We start from the raw sequence: 15536 nt of genomic DNA, 5'->3' as shown, positions 1-15536 counted from the left end.
GTGTTGTATGTAGTAATGAGCGTTTCTTTATCTTTTCCCCAGGTACTGCCAGCAAGGGATTTGAGGATTTTATTACGGCTCTGGATTTTCGGAACAATTGCGGCTGCGTGCTCACCAAAATGTAGATCCTGATCAAACGTCACACCCAAGATTTTGGAGTATAGGACAGTCGGTAGCGTAGTGCCATCGGCGTGGATGTTCAAAATGGTCGACATTTGGGACGTCCATGTTGTAATTAAGGTCGCGGAAGATTTAGTCGGTGATAATGCCAGGTTTCGCGAGGAGAAAAAACTGGAGAGATCAGGGAGGTAGACGTTTATTCTGTTGCAGAGCTCATCGATCTGTGGGCCTGGGCCTGTGGCCATTATTGTGCAGTCATCGGCATAGAAAACGATAGTAACCCCTTCTAGTGGCGAAGGTAGCTTTGATATGTAGAAATTAAACAAAAGTGGGGATAGGACACCACCCTGTGGCACCCCTTGTTTAATTCTTCTTGGTTTTGATGTTTCGTTTCTAAATTGCAACGATGCCTGCCGACCAACCAGATAATTTGCGGTCCACCTTTTAAGACATGGGGGAAGGGTAGACCCTTCCAGGTCTTGCAGTAACGTGCCATGGTTGACCGTATCAAAAGCTTTTGATAGGTCTAGCGCTACGAGTACTGTTCTATGGTAGGGGTTTTGATTTAAACCGCAATTTATCTGGGTGCTGATGGCATTTAGCGCGGTGGTGGTGCTATGGAGTTTTCTGAAGCCATGCTGATGAGAGGGTAGCTGCAAATTTGCTTGGAATCAGGGGAGCGAAATGGCTTCAAGCGTCTTTACTACTGGCGATAGGAGAGATATCGGACGATACGACTCTCCTATGTTAGGTGGTTTCCCAGGCTTTAGTAGCGGGACCACCTTGGCCATTTTTCGGGTATGACAAAGGTGGAAAGAGACAGGTTGAAGACATGTGCTAAGTATTTGAAACCCTCTTTCCTAGGCTTTTAAGCATCGGCATGGCTATGCCGTCTGGGCCCACTGCTTTGGATGATTTAGCATGACCAATGGCATCTTCAACCTCTCTGGCGGTGATGGTAATTGGTGACGCGCTGAATTTATGTTTATGTGCGTGTCTGTTGACCCTCCGTCTATCTTTGTCGACCGTAGAATGCATTACATATTGACGGCAGAAAGCGCTCGCGCATTTTTTCGAATGCGACAGCACTTTATCGCCGAAGGCGAAGGAAACTTTGTCATTGTGCTTAGACGGATTCGATAGGGACTTTACGGTGGACCAAAATTTACCCACACCGCCAGAGAGGTTACAACCTCTTAGGTGCTCCTCCCATTTCGCCCGCTTGTGTTCATCCACAAGCAATCTGATGCGTTGGTTTATGTCCCTTATTTGGGGGTCGTCTGGGTCGAGCTGTCTTATAATGTCACGTTCTCTCGCTAAATTTGCGGCCTCCGCCGGGAAGTGGGGCCGAATTTCGGGAATTCTCCCGGCGGGAATGAAACGAGCCGAGGCGGATTCAATGACCTTGCGGAAAGCACGCTGCCCTTGGCGGGCATCAGTCGGGATAGGGGGGGCAGCAAAGAGGTTGTCTGTAAAAGATTTGTATTCCTCCCACTATCCATTTTTAAAGTTTATGAAATTGCGTTTTCCTGTAACGATGAAGTCAGCGGTACGCTCGAACGAAATAAGAATAGACAGGTGGTCGGATGCCAATGTTACCATCGGCTGCCAGTTGACGCAGTTTACGAGTTCTGCGCTCACGATTGAGATATCCGGCGAACTGTGACAGCTTCCTACCATACGTGTGGGGGCGTCTCCGTTTATTGTGCAGAACGTCGTTTCTTTTATTTGATCCGCCAACTTCTCACCCCTACTATCCGCCCGCAAGTTTGAATGCCATAGATCGTGATGGGCATTAAAGTCGCCTAAGATAATGCGATTGTTACCAGTGAGTAAGGCGCTAATATTAGGGCGGTATCCACAGGGGCAACAGGTGGCAGGAGGGATGTAGATGTTGACGATTTCTAGGTTTGCATCGCCTGACCGGACAGATAGGCCTTGACGTTCTAAGACATTGTCCCTGCGGTCGATGCCAGGATCAAATATATGATATTGCACAGAGTGGTGTATGATAAACGCAAGGCCGCCTCCATTTCCGCTCATGCGATCTTTTCTGTGGACATTATACCCAGAACAGGTTTGCAGTGCGATCTTGCTGTGAGTTTAGTCTCTTGAATCGCAGCAATGCGGATGTTGTGCCGCTTCATGAAATCGACTATCTACGTGATCTTCCCAGTTAATCCATTACAGTTTAACTGCAGAGTTCTGAAGTGCATATGTGGAGACGTCGCCACTCTGGGAGTAAGTGACGGGTTACTACGCCTGGGTTGAGGAAGGCCAGGACGCAACTGCTGGGACTGGGCGTCCTTGGGCAAGCATTGGGGTACCCGGTAGATTGGGGTTTGCGACCTGGCAACATGGCGCAATGAGACCCGTCGGGGGGTTGCCATCGCGGAGACCAGAACATCTAGGAAAGTGGCACCGCCCAAGGCAGGAGCTGCATGGGGCGGATGTCGCAAACATATATGTTTTGTGCTGACAAACGGTGCAAACGGGGTTAGGGACTAAGAGTCTGTTTCCCTGAACTACACGATTGCTGCCGGAAAAGAGGGGGAGAAGACGGCGGCAGGGGCTGATGCTCAGCATTGCTACCTACTCTACTACGAAGATAGTAGTTATGAGTGGTAGCAGCTGTTTGAGTTGTTGGCGCCGGGGGGCGCGAGCATCAGCGGGTAATAGTTGTGGCTTGCTGAGCAGCTGGGCTGCTAGAAGGTAGGGGGGGGGGGGGGTGCTAAGGCGTAGACTACGGGACGCCCTTGGACGTGAACAGCAAGGAGCCACAAAAGATTTATAAAAGTTACGTGGACGTCGGCTTTTGGGATCAAGCCCAGAACAACCTGTCCGATGCAACCATCCCTTACACGAGACACACTGAACAGAGTATGACCGTCCTAAAAAGATTCTTTTCCGGCAGATGCAGCAAACCCATTTCTCAGGACCGGTGTCAGGAGACGCATCCGGATTGGATTCGATACCTTCCCGGAGCAACAGAATATGGAGCAGTCCCGCTGCAAGGAGCTGCTGGGAGGATGACAATTTGAGGGAGGGACGCAACAAATTAAATGGGGTTACACTGAAATGACAGTCCTTGGTCGGGAAAAATCCCCAGTCGCTCCGGTACATAGAACCGACTGCCTAGGAAGCGTTGGCATCGGTCTTTTCGTTACCTTCTATCCCTTTATTACTGGGAACCCAGTATAGATGTGTGGTCCGACCTCAGTGAAGTTTCCCCAATGCTTCTTTGCATTCCAAAATACTTCTTGATGAAGTACTGTGTGAGATTATTGCCTTAATCGCCGCCTGACTATCATTATGTACATTGACGCGACTGCAGCATGGCATGGGACCATATACTCCGTTTGCCCGATTTGAATTGTGAATTTATTAACTTTTTCGATATTTTGCTTTTTGTTTCGGATAGGTTTTGACTGTCTCATTATTTGTTGAGTTGGTTTGTAATTTTTTACGTTTTCTTCGTTTTTATAAAAAAGCCACGATTTTTAGGTTAAAGCACCAATAACAGATGACAGTAGACATGGTTAAGTACGTTTATGGTTATGACTATGTCAACTTTTCTAGGTCATTTGTTGTTTTTATTGTAGTGATAAGGACACTCCCCGAAAGCCTTGGAGTGTTATCGATGTTGATGATCCTTTGCCGTATGCAGATCCGGTACGTTCCGGTAATAAGCACCATAAAGCCTTCTAAGCCATCCCGCCCTCCCATTCCCTAGATCCATCAGGAGTTCGGGGTCGCCAGAACCTGGGCTGTTAATGAGAAAGGATTTGCCACGGGTAGGTGAGGTTGACAATTGGGTTAGAGAAGCTATATATTGCGCTGGCAACCCCTTGAGCGGCTTGCGCTACACAACCCCTTGAATCAATGCGGTATTTATTCGCCTCTTACGACAGGCATACCTAGTAGGTATTACCTACCGCGGTTATATTCTAAGCCCACTAACCCTTTAGTGGTCAATGGCGCCATACCATAACGCCCAGCCATAACCATACCATAGCTAAACAATTTAATTTTTGGTTTTTGATAGATTTGACCAAATGACTTATTCATTGTGCAATTTGCTACTAATTTTAGGTATTTTCTTCTTTTTTGTGAAGTTATCACATTTTTTAGGATGCCAATAGATATGGTTAAGTAAAAATATGGTTATGACTAAGGCATTATGTCTATGTCAACTTTGCCAGGGTCTATATAATCAATTTTGTTGTTGTTTTATGATAATACTAATATACATATATCCTATACAAGTGATGTTAAAATCTTCTCAGGGAAAATTGATCATGCTTGCAGATGCCGTTTGGAGTCGGCATATGATATTTATATTGGACCTAAATCCCGCCAAGTATAAGTACAAATACAGTAGCACCACGAAAATTGGAAGAGAGGCTTCCTTAACCTTTTCGGAGGTATATCGCGATTTATATGTATGTATGTTCGTGTGGAAATATTAAGTATCAGAAAACGCAGATTTGCTAACATATACATTTGAAAGGTGAGACGAACTTGAAGGTTTGACTTGGTCAAATTAAATCGTTCCCCTAACAGTCAGGCTATCCAGTAAAGGACTGTTAACATCGACAACACTCTCGAAAAAATTGTGGGAGTATTTTTATCGTTGCAGAAATAAACAATCAGGACCAGTAATGATGTATTATAATTATAAAAGGGCATGATACATTCCTTTGATACGATTTAATTATAATTCCTCAATTGGCGAAAAGGGAGAGTAGTCGCCCAAACTTTTTATGTCCGACATTAGTGATAAATGGAGCGAATGCGACCATATTTTGGGGTAGCATAATAATTATTTTCTATTCCGGTTGGGCTTAGTTATATAAGAAATACAAATAATATAAACAATTAAATTTTTTAGAGTAAAAATAGATTTCTTTGAGGACATGCAAAATGTTATTTATTTTTGTTACGAATAAAGTCAAATCGATGACTTTCTTTTAAGGATGCCTATGTCCTCAAACAGAAATCTAAGAAAATAGTAATTGATGAACTAGAAATGATTTTTTAAATATTTTAAAAAGCGCTTGGGAATTTAATTTCCGATTGGGAAGACAGGTTACGTATAAATCTAACAATTTGTGTGGCTTTTTCATTAACTACGAATTTTAAGTATATCGGAGCTTAATACATGCGTATAAAAATATATATATATTTTTTTTGTTTTTTCTTGTTTAATACAAAATAATTTGTCTACTTATTTTAATATACGAAAATTCAGCCAGTCAAAAGGTCAAAAGACAAAAAGTAAAATGCTTAATTGAACTTTAAATTGGAGCTACTAGGTATAACTTATTACATTAGGCTTGTTTATTTTTAATTGGTTTTATAAATCAGCTTCCTCATGCTTTCCACGTGACCCAGTCGATATTGCATCAGTTATATAAAGGAATAAATCCTCTGGAAGATCGCAGCTATCCAGTTCACGAGCCAGCGCGAAATAACGCTTCCGAAGTAAATGCGCAGTTGCTTTTGGTTGACGATTACGAGTAAAAACACCTTTCTTATTACCGCCCACACGAGTTGTAGCTAAAACATAACAAAACTGTTAGTTTTAATTAAATAACATAATTTTTTTTTTTTTCTAATAACATACATTGAGCTGTTTTGAAATCGGCAAAATTCCAAACAAATTCACCAATAAACCATTGATTCTTTCTTAGCGTATCAAAAGCTTTAAAATGCTTCGAGTACAACTCGTTTTGGTATTCTTCGGACCAGATATAAGCGGGAAGCTATAAGAAAATTTATTTGATTAGATCTCATTTTTCAACTCTTAAGTTTCCTACTAACTAAATGTAGTCCTTCAATTGTGTCTGCGCCATATTCTCCAACTATAACTGGTTTGTTATGCTTTTTATTCCAAGTAATCGCTTCCTCGACAACATTTGTAGTTATCATGTCCAACTTTCCGGGATTACTATACCAACCATTGTATCGATTAAAGCATATAATATCCAAATGCTTAGCCTGCAAATAAAGTTTATCAAACAATTTTGAACTCTACAAGGAGTTCTCTTAAGGCACTTACAGCTTTATCGCTGCTCGAAGGTACGGCAATGGCGGCAGTAACAGGTCTTGTACCATCAAGTGAGCGGGTGAAGGCAGCCACAAATCTTATTGAGTAAACATATTACAAAAATACGTAAAATATTTGCAGCTAGAGAATATGAACAACAAATTATTTAAATCTTACTGAAAGTGAGAATCAGCTTGAAACGGACTAGTACGAGGCTCATTAGCTATAGACCACATAATTACACTTGGGTGATTCCGATCACGATGTATAAGCTGTTCCATAGCGGATTTATGCTTGTCCAATAGTGCTTGACTATAATTGCTGCAGGGTGATACAAAAATAAGGAGGTTTAGCATACAAATTTATTAAAGAAACAAGTAAGGAAGGCGGGTGTAACCGAACATTACATACTCAGCTGAGAGCTTTGGAGAAAAAATACAGGAAAATTACCACGTAGGAAAATGAACTTAGGGTAACCCTGGAATGTGTTTGATTGACATGGGTATCAAATGGAAGGTATTAAAGAGTATTTTAAAAGCGAGTGGGCCATAGTTCTATAAGTGGACGCCATTTCGTGATATCGCCATAAAGGTGGACGAGTGGTGACTCTAGAATGTGTTTGTACGATATGGGAATCAAATGAAAGGCGCTAATGAGTATTTTAAAAGGTAGTGAGCTTTAGTTCTATAGGTCGACGCCTTTTCGAGATATCGCCATAAAAGTGGACCAGGAGTGACCCTAGAATGTGTTTGTACGACATGGGTATCAAATTAAAGGTATTAATGAGGGTTTTAGTTGTATATGTGAAAGCGTTTTCGAGATATCGACCAAAATGTGGACAAGGGTGACCCACACCATCATCTGTCGGGGACCGCTAATTTATTTATATATGTAATACAACGAACAATATTCCTGCCAAGATTCCAAGGGCTTTTGATTTCGCCCTGCAGAACTTTTTAATCTTATTCTACTTAATATGGAAGGTGTCACATCCGTTTTACAAAGTTTTTTCTAAAGTTATATTTTTCGTCAATAAACCAATCCAGGTACAATGTTTCATCCCCTTTTTCATATTTGTTATGGAATTATGGCATTTTTTCATTTTTCGTAATTTTCGATATCGAAAAAGTGGGCGTGGTCATAGTCGGATATCGGCCATTTTTTGTACCAAGACAAAGTGAGTTCAGATAAGTACGTGAATTAAGTTTAGTAAAGATATATCGATTTTTGCTCAAGTTATCGTGTTAAGGGCCGAGCGGAAGGACAGACGGTCGACTGTGTATAAAAACTGGGCGTGGCTTCAACCGATTTCGCCCATTTTCACAGAAAAAAGTTATTGCCATAGAATCTATGCCCCTACCAAATTTCACAAGGATGGGTTAATTTTTGTTGGATTTATGGCATTAAAAGCATTCTAGACAAATTAAATGAAAAAGGTCGGAGCCACGCCCATTTTGAAAGTTTCTTTTATTTTTGTATTTTGTTGCACCATATCATTACTGGAGTTGAATGTTGACATAATATACTTATATACTTTAAAGATATTATAATTTGACTAAAATTTTTTTTTTTTAAGTGGGCGTGATCGTCATCCGATTTTGCTAGTTTTTATTTGGCACACATATAGGAATAGGAGTAACGCTCTTGCCAAATTTCATCATGATTTCTTCAACGATTGCCAAATTACGGCTTGCAAAACTTTCAAATTAACTTCTTTCAAAAGTGGGTGGTACCACGCCCATTGTCCAAGATTTTACTAATTTTCTATTCTATGTCATAAGGTCAACCCACCTACCAAGTTTCATCGCTTTATCCGTCTTTGGTAATGAGTTATCGCACTTTTTCGGGTTTTCGAAATTTTCGATATCGAAAAAGTGGGCGTGCTTATAGTCCGATTTCGTTAATTTTAAATAGCGATCTGAGATGAGTGGTCAGGAACCTACATACCAAATTTCATTAAGATACCTCAAAATTTACTCAAGTTATCGTGTTTACGGACGGACGGACATGGCTAAATAAATTTCTTTTCTCGCCCAGATCATTTTGATATATAGAAGTCTATATCCATCTCGATTAGTTTATGCCATTACAGATTACCGTTATGCGAACAAAGTTAATATACTCTGTGAGCTCTGCTCAGCTGAGTATAATAAAATAAATAAATGCAAGGCAGATGAGTTTTCACTGAAAAGCCTTTTCATGGCAGAAATACACTCGGGGTGCTTGCAAAATCACTGCCGAGGGGCGCCCTAACTTAGAAACACTTTTGGATGAAACTTGCTTCTAAATTTTTGATATTGCTTTGCCCGAGGCTTACAAGCTACGAAATATGGACGTATAATATATGTACATCTTATAAAATAAGGCGATGCATAGATACGTATTAATCGGAAAAACTACGCACGGAAAGCTCCCATTTGAAAGCGGTTTGCTGAATAGGGATGTGTTTATTCCATTGTACTGCCTAGCAGTTCTCCAACAACATCGGACACCACAACACTTGCCTTGGGCAACGATCAGCCGAATTCATTACATCTGAATGTCGAAATTTTATTAGTTTCCTATCCCGGCTGATGTCCATGAAGGGAGGTGTGCTTTTCCCATGGTCGCCAATTCGGCGTCGGGTTAGTGAGAGAATGCAGCAGCAGCCTTAGGGAGAGAATGCGATTTTGTGATACAGCAATACCATATAAGAACAATTGGGCAAAATGAGAAAAACATCTAAATAATTACAACCTCTCTGAGGGTGGTGATAAGCTATGGCCGACCGTAAGATTCTTGTCAAATCCAACCAAGCACAATGACAAATCCAACCCCCAACCTTTTGTTATAAAGTACTAGCGGATTCAAAAAGCGCGCGAGAGTCTCCCAACACCATCATCGCCATAGACGTTAATAAAGTCATCATAAAGGTCAAACCCTCAAAAGCGATAGGCGCAGGCATCATAGCTATACCGATGCTACAAAACCTTGGCATACATTTTCAAGCTCCGTTCGGTTCTTTTATGCAGAACAATGTCTTTTCTCTTGCTTGTTTTTTGTTGGAGTTGATGTAGCGCTGTGATTATACCATTTTTGTACTTGTGGCTTTACTTTTCTGTTTCTTTCAGTTATTGTTGGGGCTTCTTGTTTTTATTGTTATTGTTATTGCAACGAGAAACACACCTCTGTTCCCACGTCGCATTGTAAATTGCTGCAGATAAGAAGTAGCGTGAGAAAACACAAAGTTCTTCGGAATAAGGGTACGAACACAGTGACCGCTGATGCCAAGCGGAGCCGAGCCGAGCTTATTTTCATGCGAGAAGAAAATTTGTATATAACACAGTGAATGCGAGAATCTGCGCTGAAATTCTGTTTATTTCATTATGTTTTGCTTTTATGTCATTTAGCCTTGTTGTTCATTAGTGTTTATAAAATTCCTTTACACGGTAATGGATTCATCAGATAAAGAATATCTCCTAGTGTGATTAATGCAATTATTAACACAAAAGAATTTGGAAAACATCCAAATACCCTAAAAAATGTTCACTTATTATTTGATCGATATCCATTTTTTTATTTTTAAACCATTAAAAACACGACTGCACGCTAAAAAGCAAACATCGACAATGCATATAATATCCAATGCAAAAAATCGCGCAAAACGCTTTGAAACTGTTTTCTCGCACTCATCGGCTTTGCGCTCTGCTCTTGTCGACGTTCACCGTGTTATACACAAGCTTATTTGTATTAACTTGAATGTGATCAGTTTTATCGCACTGACAATGTCGGCTCGGCTTTCAGCGCCCACTCTGTTCGTACCCTAATGTTCAACAGAGCAAATAGCATTCATTATACCTTTCATGAAAATGAAATTTCGTCACGAAACCCAAAATTGTAAGTCCTTAAAGGAAAATAGATAGACCCACCATTAAGTATACCGAAATAATCAGGATGAAGAGCTGAGTTGATTTAGCCATGTCCGTCTGTCTGTTTGTATGCAAACTAGTCCCTCAATTTTTGAGATATCTTAATAAAATTTGGTGAGCGGGTGTATTTGGGTGTCCGATTAGACATTTGTCGGAACCGGCCGGATCGGACCACTATAGCATATATCCTCCATACAACCGATTTTTCAGAAAAAGAGGATTTTGGTCATATCTTACTCAATTTAACAGATTGAAGCTTCAAACCTCACCATATAATTTCGTATATTGCACATATTGTTGCCTGAAAAAATTGATGAGATCGGTCGTACATATATATAGTATATATCCCCCACAACCGATTGTTCAGATAAGAAACTTTTCGTAATGACTGCCCTATTTTAAGAGCTAGAGGCTTCAAATCTCAACGAATGCTTACGCATATAGCATATATTGTTGTCCGAAAAAATCATAAAGATTGGTGGTATATATATGGTGGTATATCTATATATATATAAATGGTGTGAAAAATGTATAGTAATTCATCAATTGAGAACGGCAGGCCCGATTTGGCTCAAATTTTTTTTCAGTTCTTCGTAATTGCTAGGAGAAGGTTTTTACGAAAGAAAATTTTGGGAAAACCCTGCGGAAAATTGGAAAATCGAAAATTGAGAACGGCAGAACCGATTTGGCTCAAATTTTTTTCAGTTCTTCGTAATTGCTAGGAGAAGGTTTTTACGAAAGAAAATTTTGGGAAAACCCTGCGGAAAAGTCGGAAAATTGGAGAAATCGAAAATTGAGAACGGCAGGACCGATTTCGCTCAAATTTATTTTCAGTTCTTCGTAATTGATAGGAGAAGGTTTTTACGAAAGAAAATTTTGGGAAAACCCTGCGGAAGTCGGAAAATTGGAGAAATCGAAAATTGAGAACGGCAGGACCGATTTGGTTCAAATTTTTTTTCAGTTCTTCGTAATTGCTAGGAGAAGGTTTCTACGAAAGAAAATTTTGGGAAAACCCTGCGGAAAAGTCGGAAAATTGGAGAAATCGAAAATTGAGAACGGCAGGACCGATTTCGCTCCCATTTTTTTAAAGTTCTTCGTAATTGATAGGAGAAGGTTTTTACGAAAGAAAATTCTGGGAAAATCCTGCGGAAAAGTCGGAAAATTGGAGAAATCGAAAATTGTTTATTAATATAACGAGATAAATAACAGATGGTGCTGTGTTTTTGTAAGTTTCGGATAACTGTAAAATTCATTGTGATAAAATTGCATTTTGAGTGGAGAAATTAAAGGGATAAATAACAGATGGCGCTGTGCTTAGGTTGAGCGTAATTTGACAGGTGCACTTTTCTCATTGTCATTTTTTATTAAACAAATGTGCTATTTTTCTTGCTGCAATTGATTCGAGTTTTTCTGATTTTCGTGTTCATCGATTTATTTTTCTCATTTCGGATAGTCATATATCGCGTATCACATCCACAAACGGTCTGCGTTGATATCGGCTCATTGTCTGTCGTATGCCAGCATTGCAATGCTTTGAAGTTTCAATCAGAAACCCCCGGCTTATGCTGCGCTGGTGGCAAAGTGAAATTACCCGTTTTAACCCACCCGCCAGAGCCATTGTAATCGTTACTCTATGGAAATACAATCCAATCAAAACATTTTTTAGAGAATACACAAAAATATAACGGATGCTTTCAAATGACATCATTTGGAGCCCAAGTTGTTGATGTACCCGGCTACAATCCCACTTTTAAGGTAATGATGTCCCATTATTATCAAAACATGAACAATTATTGTTATATTTTTTCGAAATTGCTTCCAAACATTCAAATTCAAGGGCAAATTCACCATCGAGCGGGCGCTTTGTTACGCATCGGTCATATGATTCACTTCAATACCCGTTGATGTTCTGTCGTGGAGAGGATGGATATCGCTTCAATATAAAGATGGTTAATCGAACGACAGGTTTGTTTACAAGTCACCACTTCTATTTTATTTTGCAACCGAGTTCGAATTCATATTTCAGGAGAAGAAACGAATAAGAAGGTCAGCTCAATGAATTTTTATGCTTATCGTTTGATGATTCGACGCGATGTTGACAATCATCTGTTGAGATATCGCCGGTTGTTTCAACAGTACTGCGTTGACATGTACGTCAAGGTCGAAACGGAGCGCCTCAATTTCATTCGTTTCAATCAGTCCAAGTTACGATCAGATTAATACATACACTTGCGTGATGCCTTGGCTACTGAAGGAGACGCAACCAACATCAGTTGTTTGAACATTCTTCCAGCTACTTACGTTGGAAGCCCGCGCCACATGCATGAGTACGCTCAGGATGCGATGACGTATGTGCGGAATTACGGACGGCCGGATTTATTCATCACGTTCACTTGCAATCCGAAATGGCCTGAAAATACGGATCTCTTGCTGACAGGACAAACATCCAGCGATCGACATGACATCATTGCACGAGTGTTCATACAAAAGATCAAAGTACTCATGGATTACATCATTAAGCATAAGGTTTTTGGCATAATCCGTTGTTGGAAGTACTCGGTTGAATGGCAGAAACGTGGCTTACCACATGCACACATTTTGCTTTGGATGCTCGACACGATCCGCCCAGATGATATTGATTCGATCATTTCGGCCGAAAAAACAGATCCAGAAATTGATCCGGAGCTGTATTCCGTTGTGACAACGAACATGATCCATGGGCCTTGCGGAGTCCACAACCCAGACTCGCCGTGCATGGAAAACGGAAATTGCACAAAGCGTTTCCCCCGTCCGTTGGTGGCTGACACCATCTCTGGAATCGACGGATATCCATTGTATCGGCGTCGTTCTCCAGATAACAATGGCAAATCAATCGTGATGAAAGTGAAAGGAAACAATGTCATCGTCGATAACCGCTGGATCGTTCCGTATTGTCCGCTTTTGTCGAAAACGTTCTCAACTCACTGCAATGTTGAGTACTGCAATTCCATTAAATCCATCAAATACGTTTGCAAATATGTGAACAAAGGGAGCGACATGGCGGTATTTGGCATTGTCGAACCGAATGCAAACGACGAGGTAACGCAATTTCAACTTGGACGTTACGTGAGTTGTAACGAGGCAATTTGGCGGCTGTTTTCGTTTCCGATTCATGAACGTCACCCGACTGTGGTACATTTGGCAGTACACTTGGAGAACGGCCAGCGTGTCTACTTTACGGACGCAAATGCAGCGCAAAGAGCAGAACAGCCACCAGCTACAACGTTGACAAATTTCTTTTCGACATGCGAAAGCGATCCGTTCGCATGGACTTTACTATATTCGGAAATGCCACGCTATTATACATTTAACGCTGCATCAAAGAGGTTTCAACGCCGGAAAAAAGGTAATGTTGTTGCTGGCTTTACTGATTTCTATTCCACCGATGCTCTCGGACGAATATACACAGTTCATCGACGCCAAGACGAATGCTTCTATCTTCGCTTGCTTTTGGTTAACATCAGAGGCCCTACCACCTTCGATTCCCTGCGTACTGTGGATAGTGTGCTATGCGCCACTTTTCGAGAGGCTTGCCAACATTTGAATTTGCTTGAAAACGATACACATTGGGACTCCACTCTCCCCGATGCAAATGTTTCTTCGCCAGCGAATCAAATTCGTACATTGTTTGCGATCATCATAGCCGCATGTCATTCATCGTACCCAACCCTATTGTGGGACAAATATAAGGACGAGATGGCTGACGACATTTTACGCAGATTTCGCATGATCGAAGACATGTGCATCCTCATGTGCGGCAGTCTGGTGTCGACATTGGGAATGCCAGCGCCAAATCGTTCGATAAACGATGCATTCAATCGGGAGCTGCGACGGGAGCAAGACTATGATCGAGATGAGCTGGCCGAAAGAGTCCGAACAAATATGCAGCTGTTAAATGCAGATCAGAAGAACATGTACGGTTCCCTGATGAAGGCTGTTGACGATGGAACGGGAGGCATTTACTTTCTCGATGCTCCCGGTGGGACAGGAAAAACATTCGTCATTTCTTTGATGCTACAATTCGGGCAAGATCTCAAATTGTGTTGGCTGTTGCTTCCTCTGGCACTGCTGCCACATTGTTGGAAGGCGGTCGAACTGCATATTCAGCTTTAAAACTGCCGATGAATCTACTCATGGTAGACAAGCCAACGTGCACAATGACCAAGAATTCAGCGACAGCGAAATTGATGCGAGAATGCAAAATCATCATTTGGGATGAATGCGCGATGTCGCATAAACGAGCTTTTGAGGCAGTTGACCGAACGATGAAGGATTTATGAGGTGATTCGAGACAATTAGGCGGGGCTATGCTATTGCTCTCCGGAGATTTTCGCCAAACATTACCTGTCATCCCGAAATCTACTGCTGCCGATGAACTTAATGCATGCCTGAAATCGTCGTCTTTGTGGCGGCATGTCAAGAAGTTGAAATTGACCACGAACATGAGAGTTGCGTTGCAGAACGACTCATCGGCTCTTGAATTCTCGAGACAACTGTTGGCGCTTGGCAATAGCCAAATACCTGTTGATGTTTCCACTGGATTAATATTGGTCCCGGCAAATTTTTGCGAGTTCACATCGTCGAAAGAAGAACTCATCACCAAAGTGTTCCCCGGCATTGCACAAAATTATAAAAATGTCGATTGGATTAGTGAACGGGCAATACTTGCAGCGACGAATAAGGACGTCGATAGCTTGATTTTAATTATTCAAAGTCAAATAGCTGGAGAACTGCATTCGTACAAATCCGTTGACAGCGTGCCCGACGAGGATGAAGCGACAAACTATCCAACAGAATTTTTGAACTCGCTTGATGTGCCAGGAACTCCGCCGCATAATTTAAAATTGAAAGAGGGATCGATCATAATCACGTTGCGGAATCTGAATCATCCGAAATTGTGCAACGGTACGCGGTTGTCCGTCAAGAAACTGATGAAAATGTGATTCAAACTACGATCATCAAGGGCAAATTCAAGGGAGAGGAAGTCCTTATCCCACGAATTCCGATTATTCTATCTGATCTTCCATTCCAATTCAAGCGGATTCAGTTTCCCGTTCGATTGGCTTTTGCGATGACAATAAATCGCACGGTCAGCTGTACGTTGCCTGCTCGCGTGTTGGGAAACCGTCTTCGTTGTTTGTTTTTGCGCCGGAAAACAAAACAAAAAACATTGTTCATCATATGGCTCTCTACTGATTTCAATTCCGTTCAAATAAATAACATTTAAATTTGAATTATTTGTGTTTTATTATCCTTGAAGTTTATCTGAAGGCGTTAAATTGGGGGGTGCCACACCTCTTTTCTAAATGAAAGGAAAAGGGGGAAAAAGGGAAAGAGAAAGGGAAATGGAAAAGGGAAATGGAAAAGGGAAATGAATAGGAAGGGGAAGGAAAAATAAAGAAATATTTAAAGGAGAAAAG

The 15536-nt window shown here is 41.2% G+C and overlaps 1 protein-coding gene across 10 annotated transcripts in view; it reads right to left on the bottom strand.

The window, feature by feature from the left end:
• Positions 1–3024: 3024 nt before the first annotated feature.
• Positions 3025–15536, bottom strand: part of LOC137244196 (beta-glucuronidase-like) — a 664948-nt gene continuing 652436 nt past the window's right edge. For 6 of the 10 annotated variants that reach the window (XM_067772845.1, XM_067772844.1, XM_067772848.1 and 3 more), the window contains 5 exons: positions 6347–6490; positions 6182–6266; positions 5944–6120; positions 5747–5885; positions 3025–5679 (listed from right to left, as the gene is read on the bottom strand). In XM_067772845.1, coding sequence (XP_067628946.1) covers positions 5477–5679; positions 5747–5885; positions 5944–6120; positions 6182–6266; positions 6347–6490 — 748 coding nt within the window. In that variant the 3' untranslated portion in view covers positions 3025–5476. The remainder of the gene's footprint in view (positions 5680–5746; positions 5886–5943; positions 6121–6181; positions 6267–6346; positions 6491–15536) is intronic. The other 4 variants (XM_067772852.1, XM_067772851.1, XM_067772843.1 and 1 more) reach the window with 2 other exon arrangements.

The sequence above is a fragment of the Eurosta solidaginis genome, chromosome 3, assembly GCF_040869045.1.
Source record: "Eurosta solidaginis isolate ZX-2024a chromosome 3, ASM4086904v1, whole genome shotgun sequence".
Lineage (NCBI taxonomy): Eukaryota > Metazoa > Arthropoda > Insecta > Diptera > Tephritidae > Eurosta > Eurosta solidaginis.
Note: the sequence above shows the minus strand (reverse complement) of the source record. Positions and strands in the feature narration are given on the sequence as shown.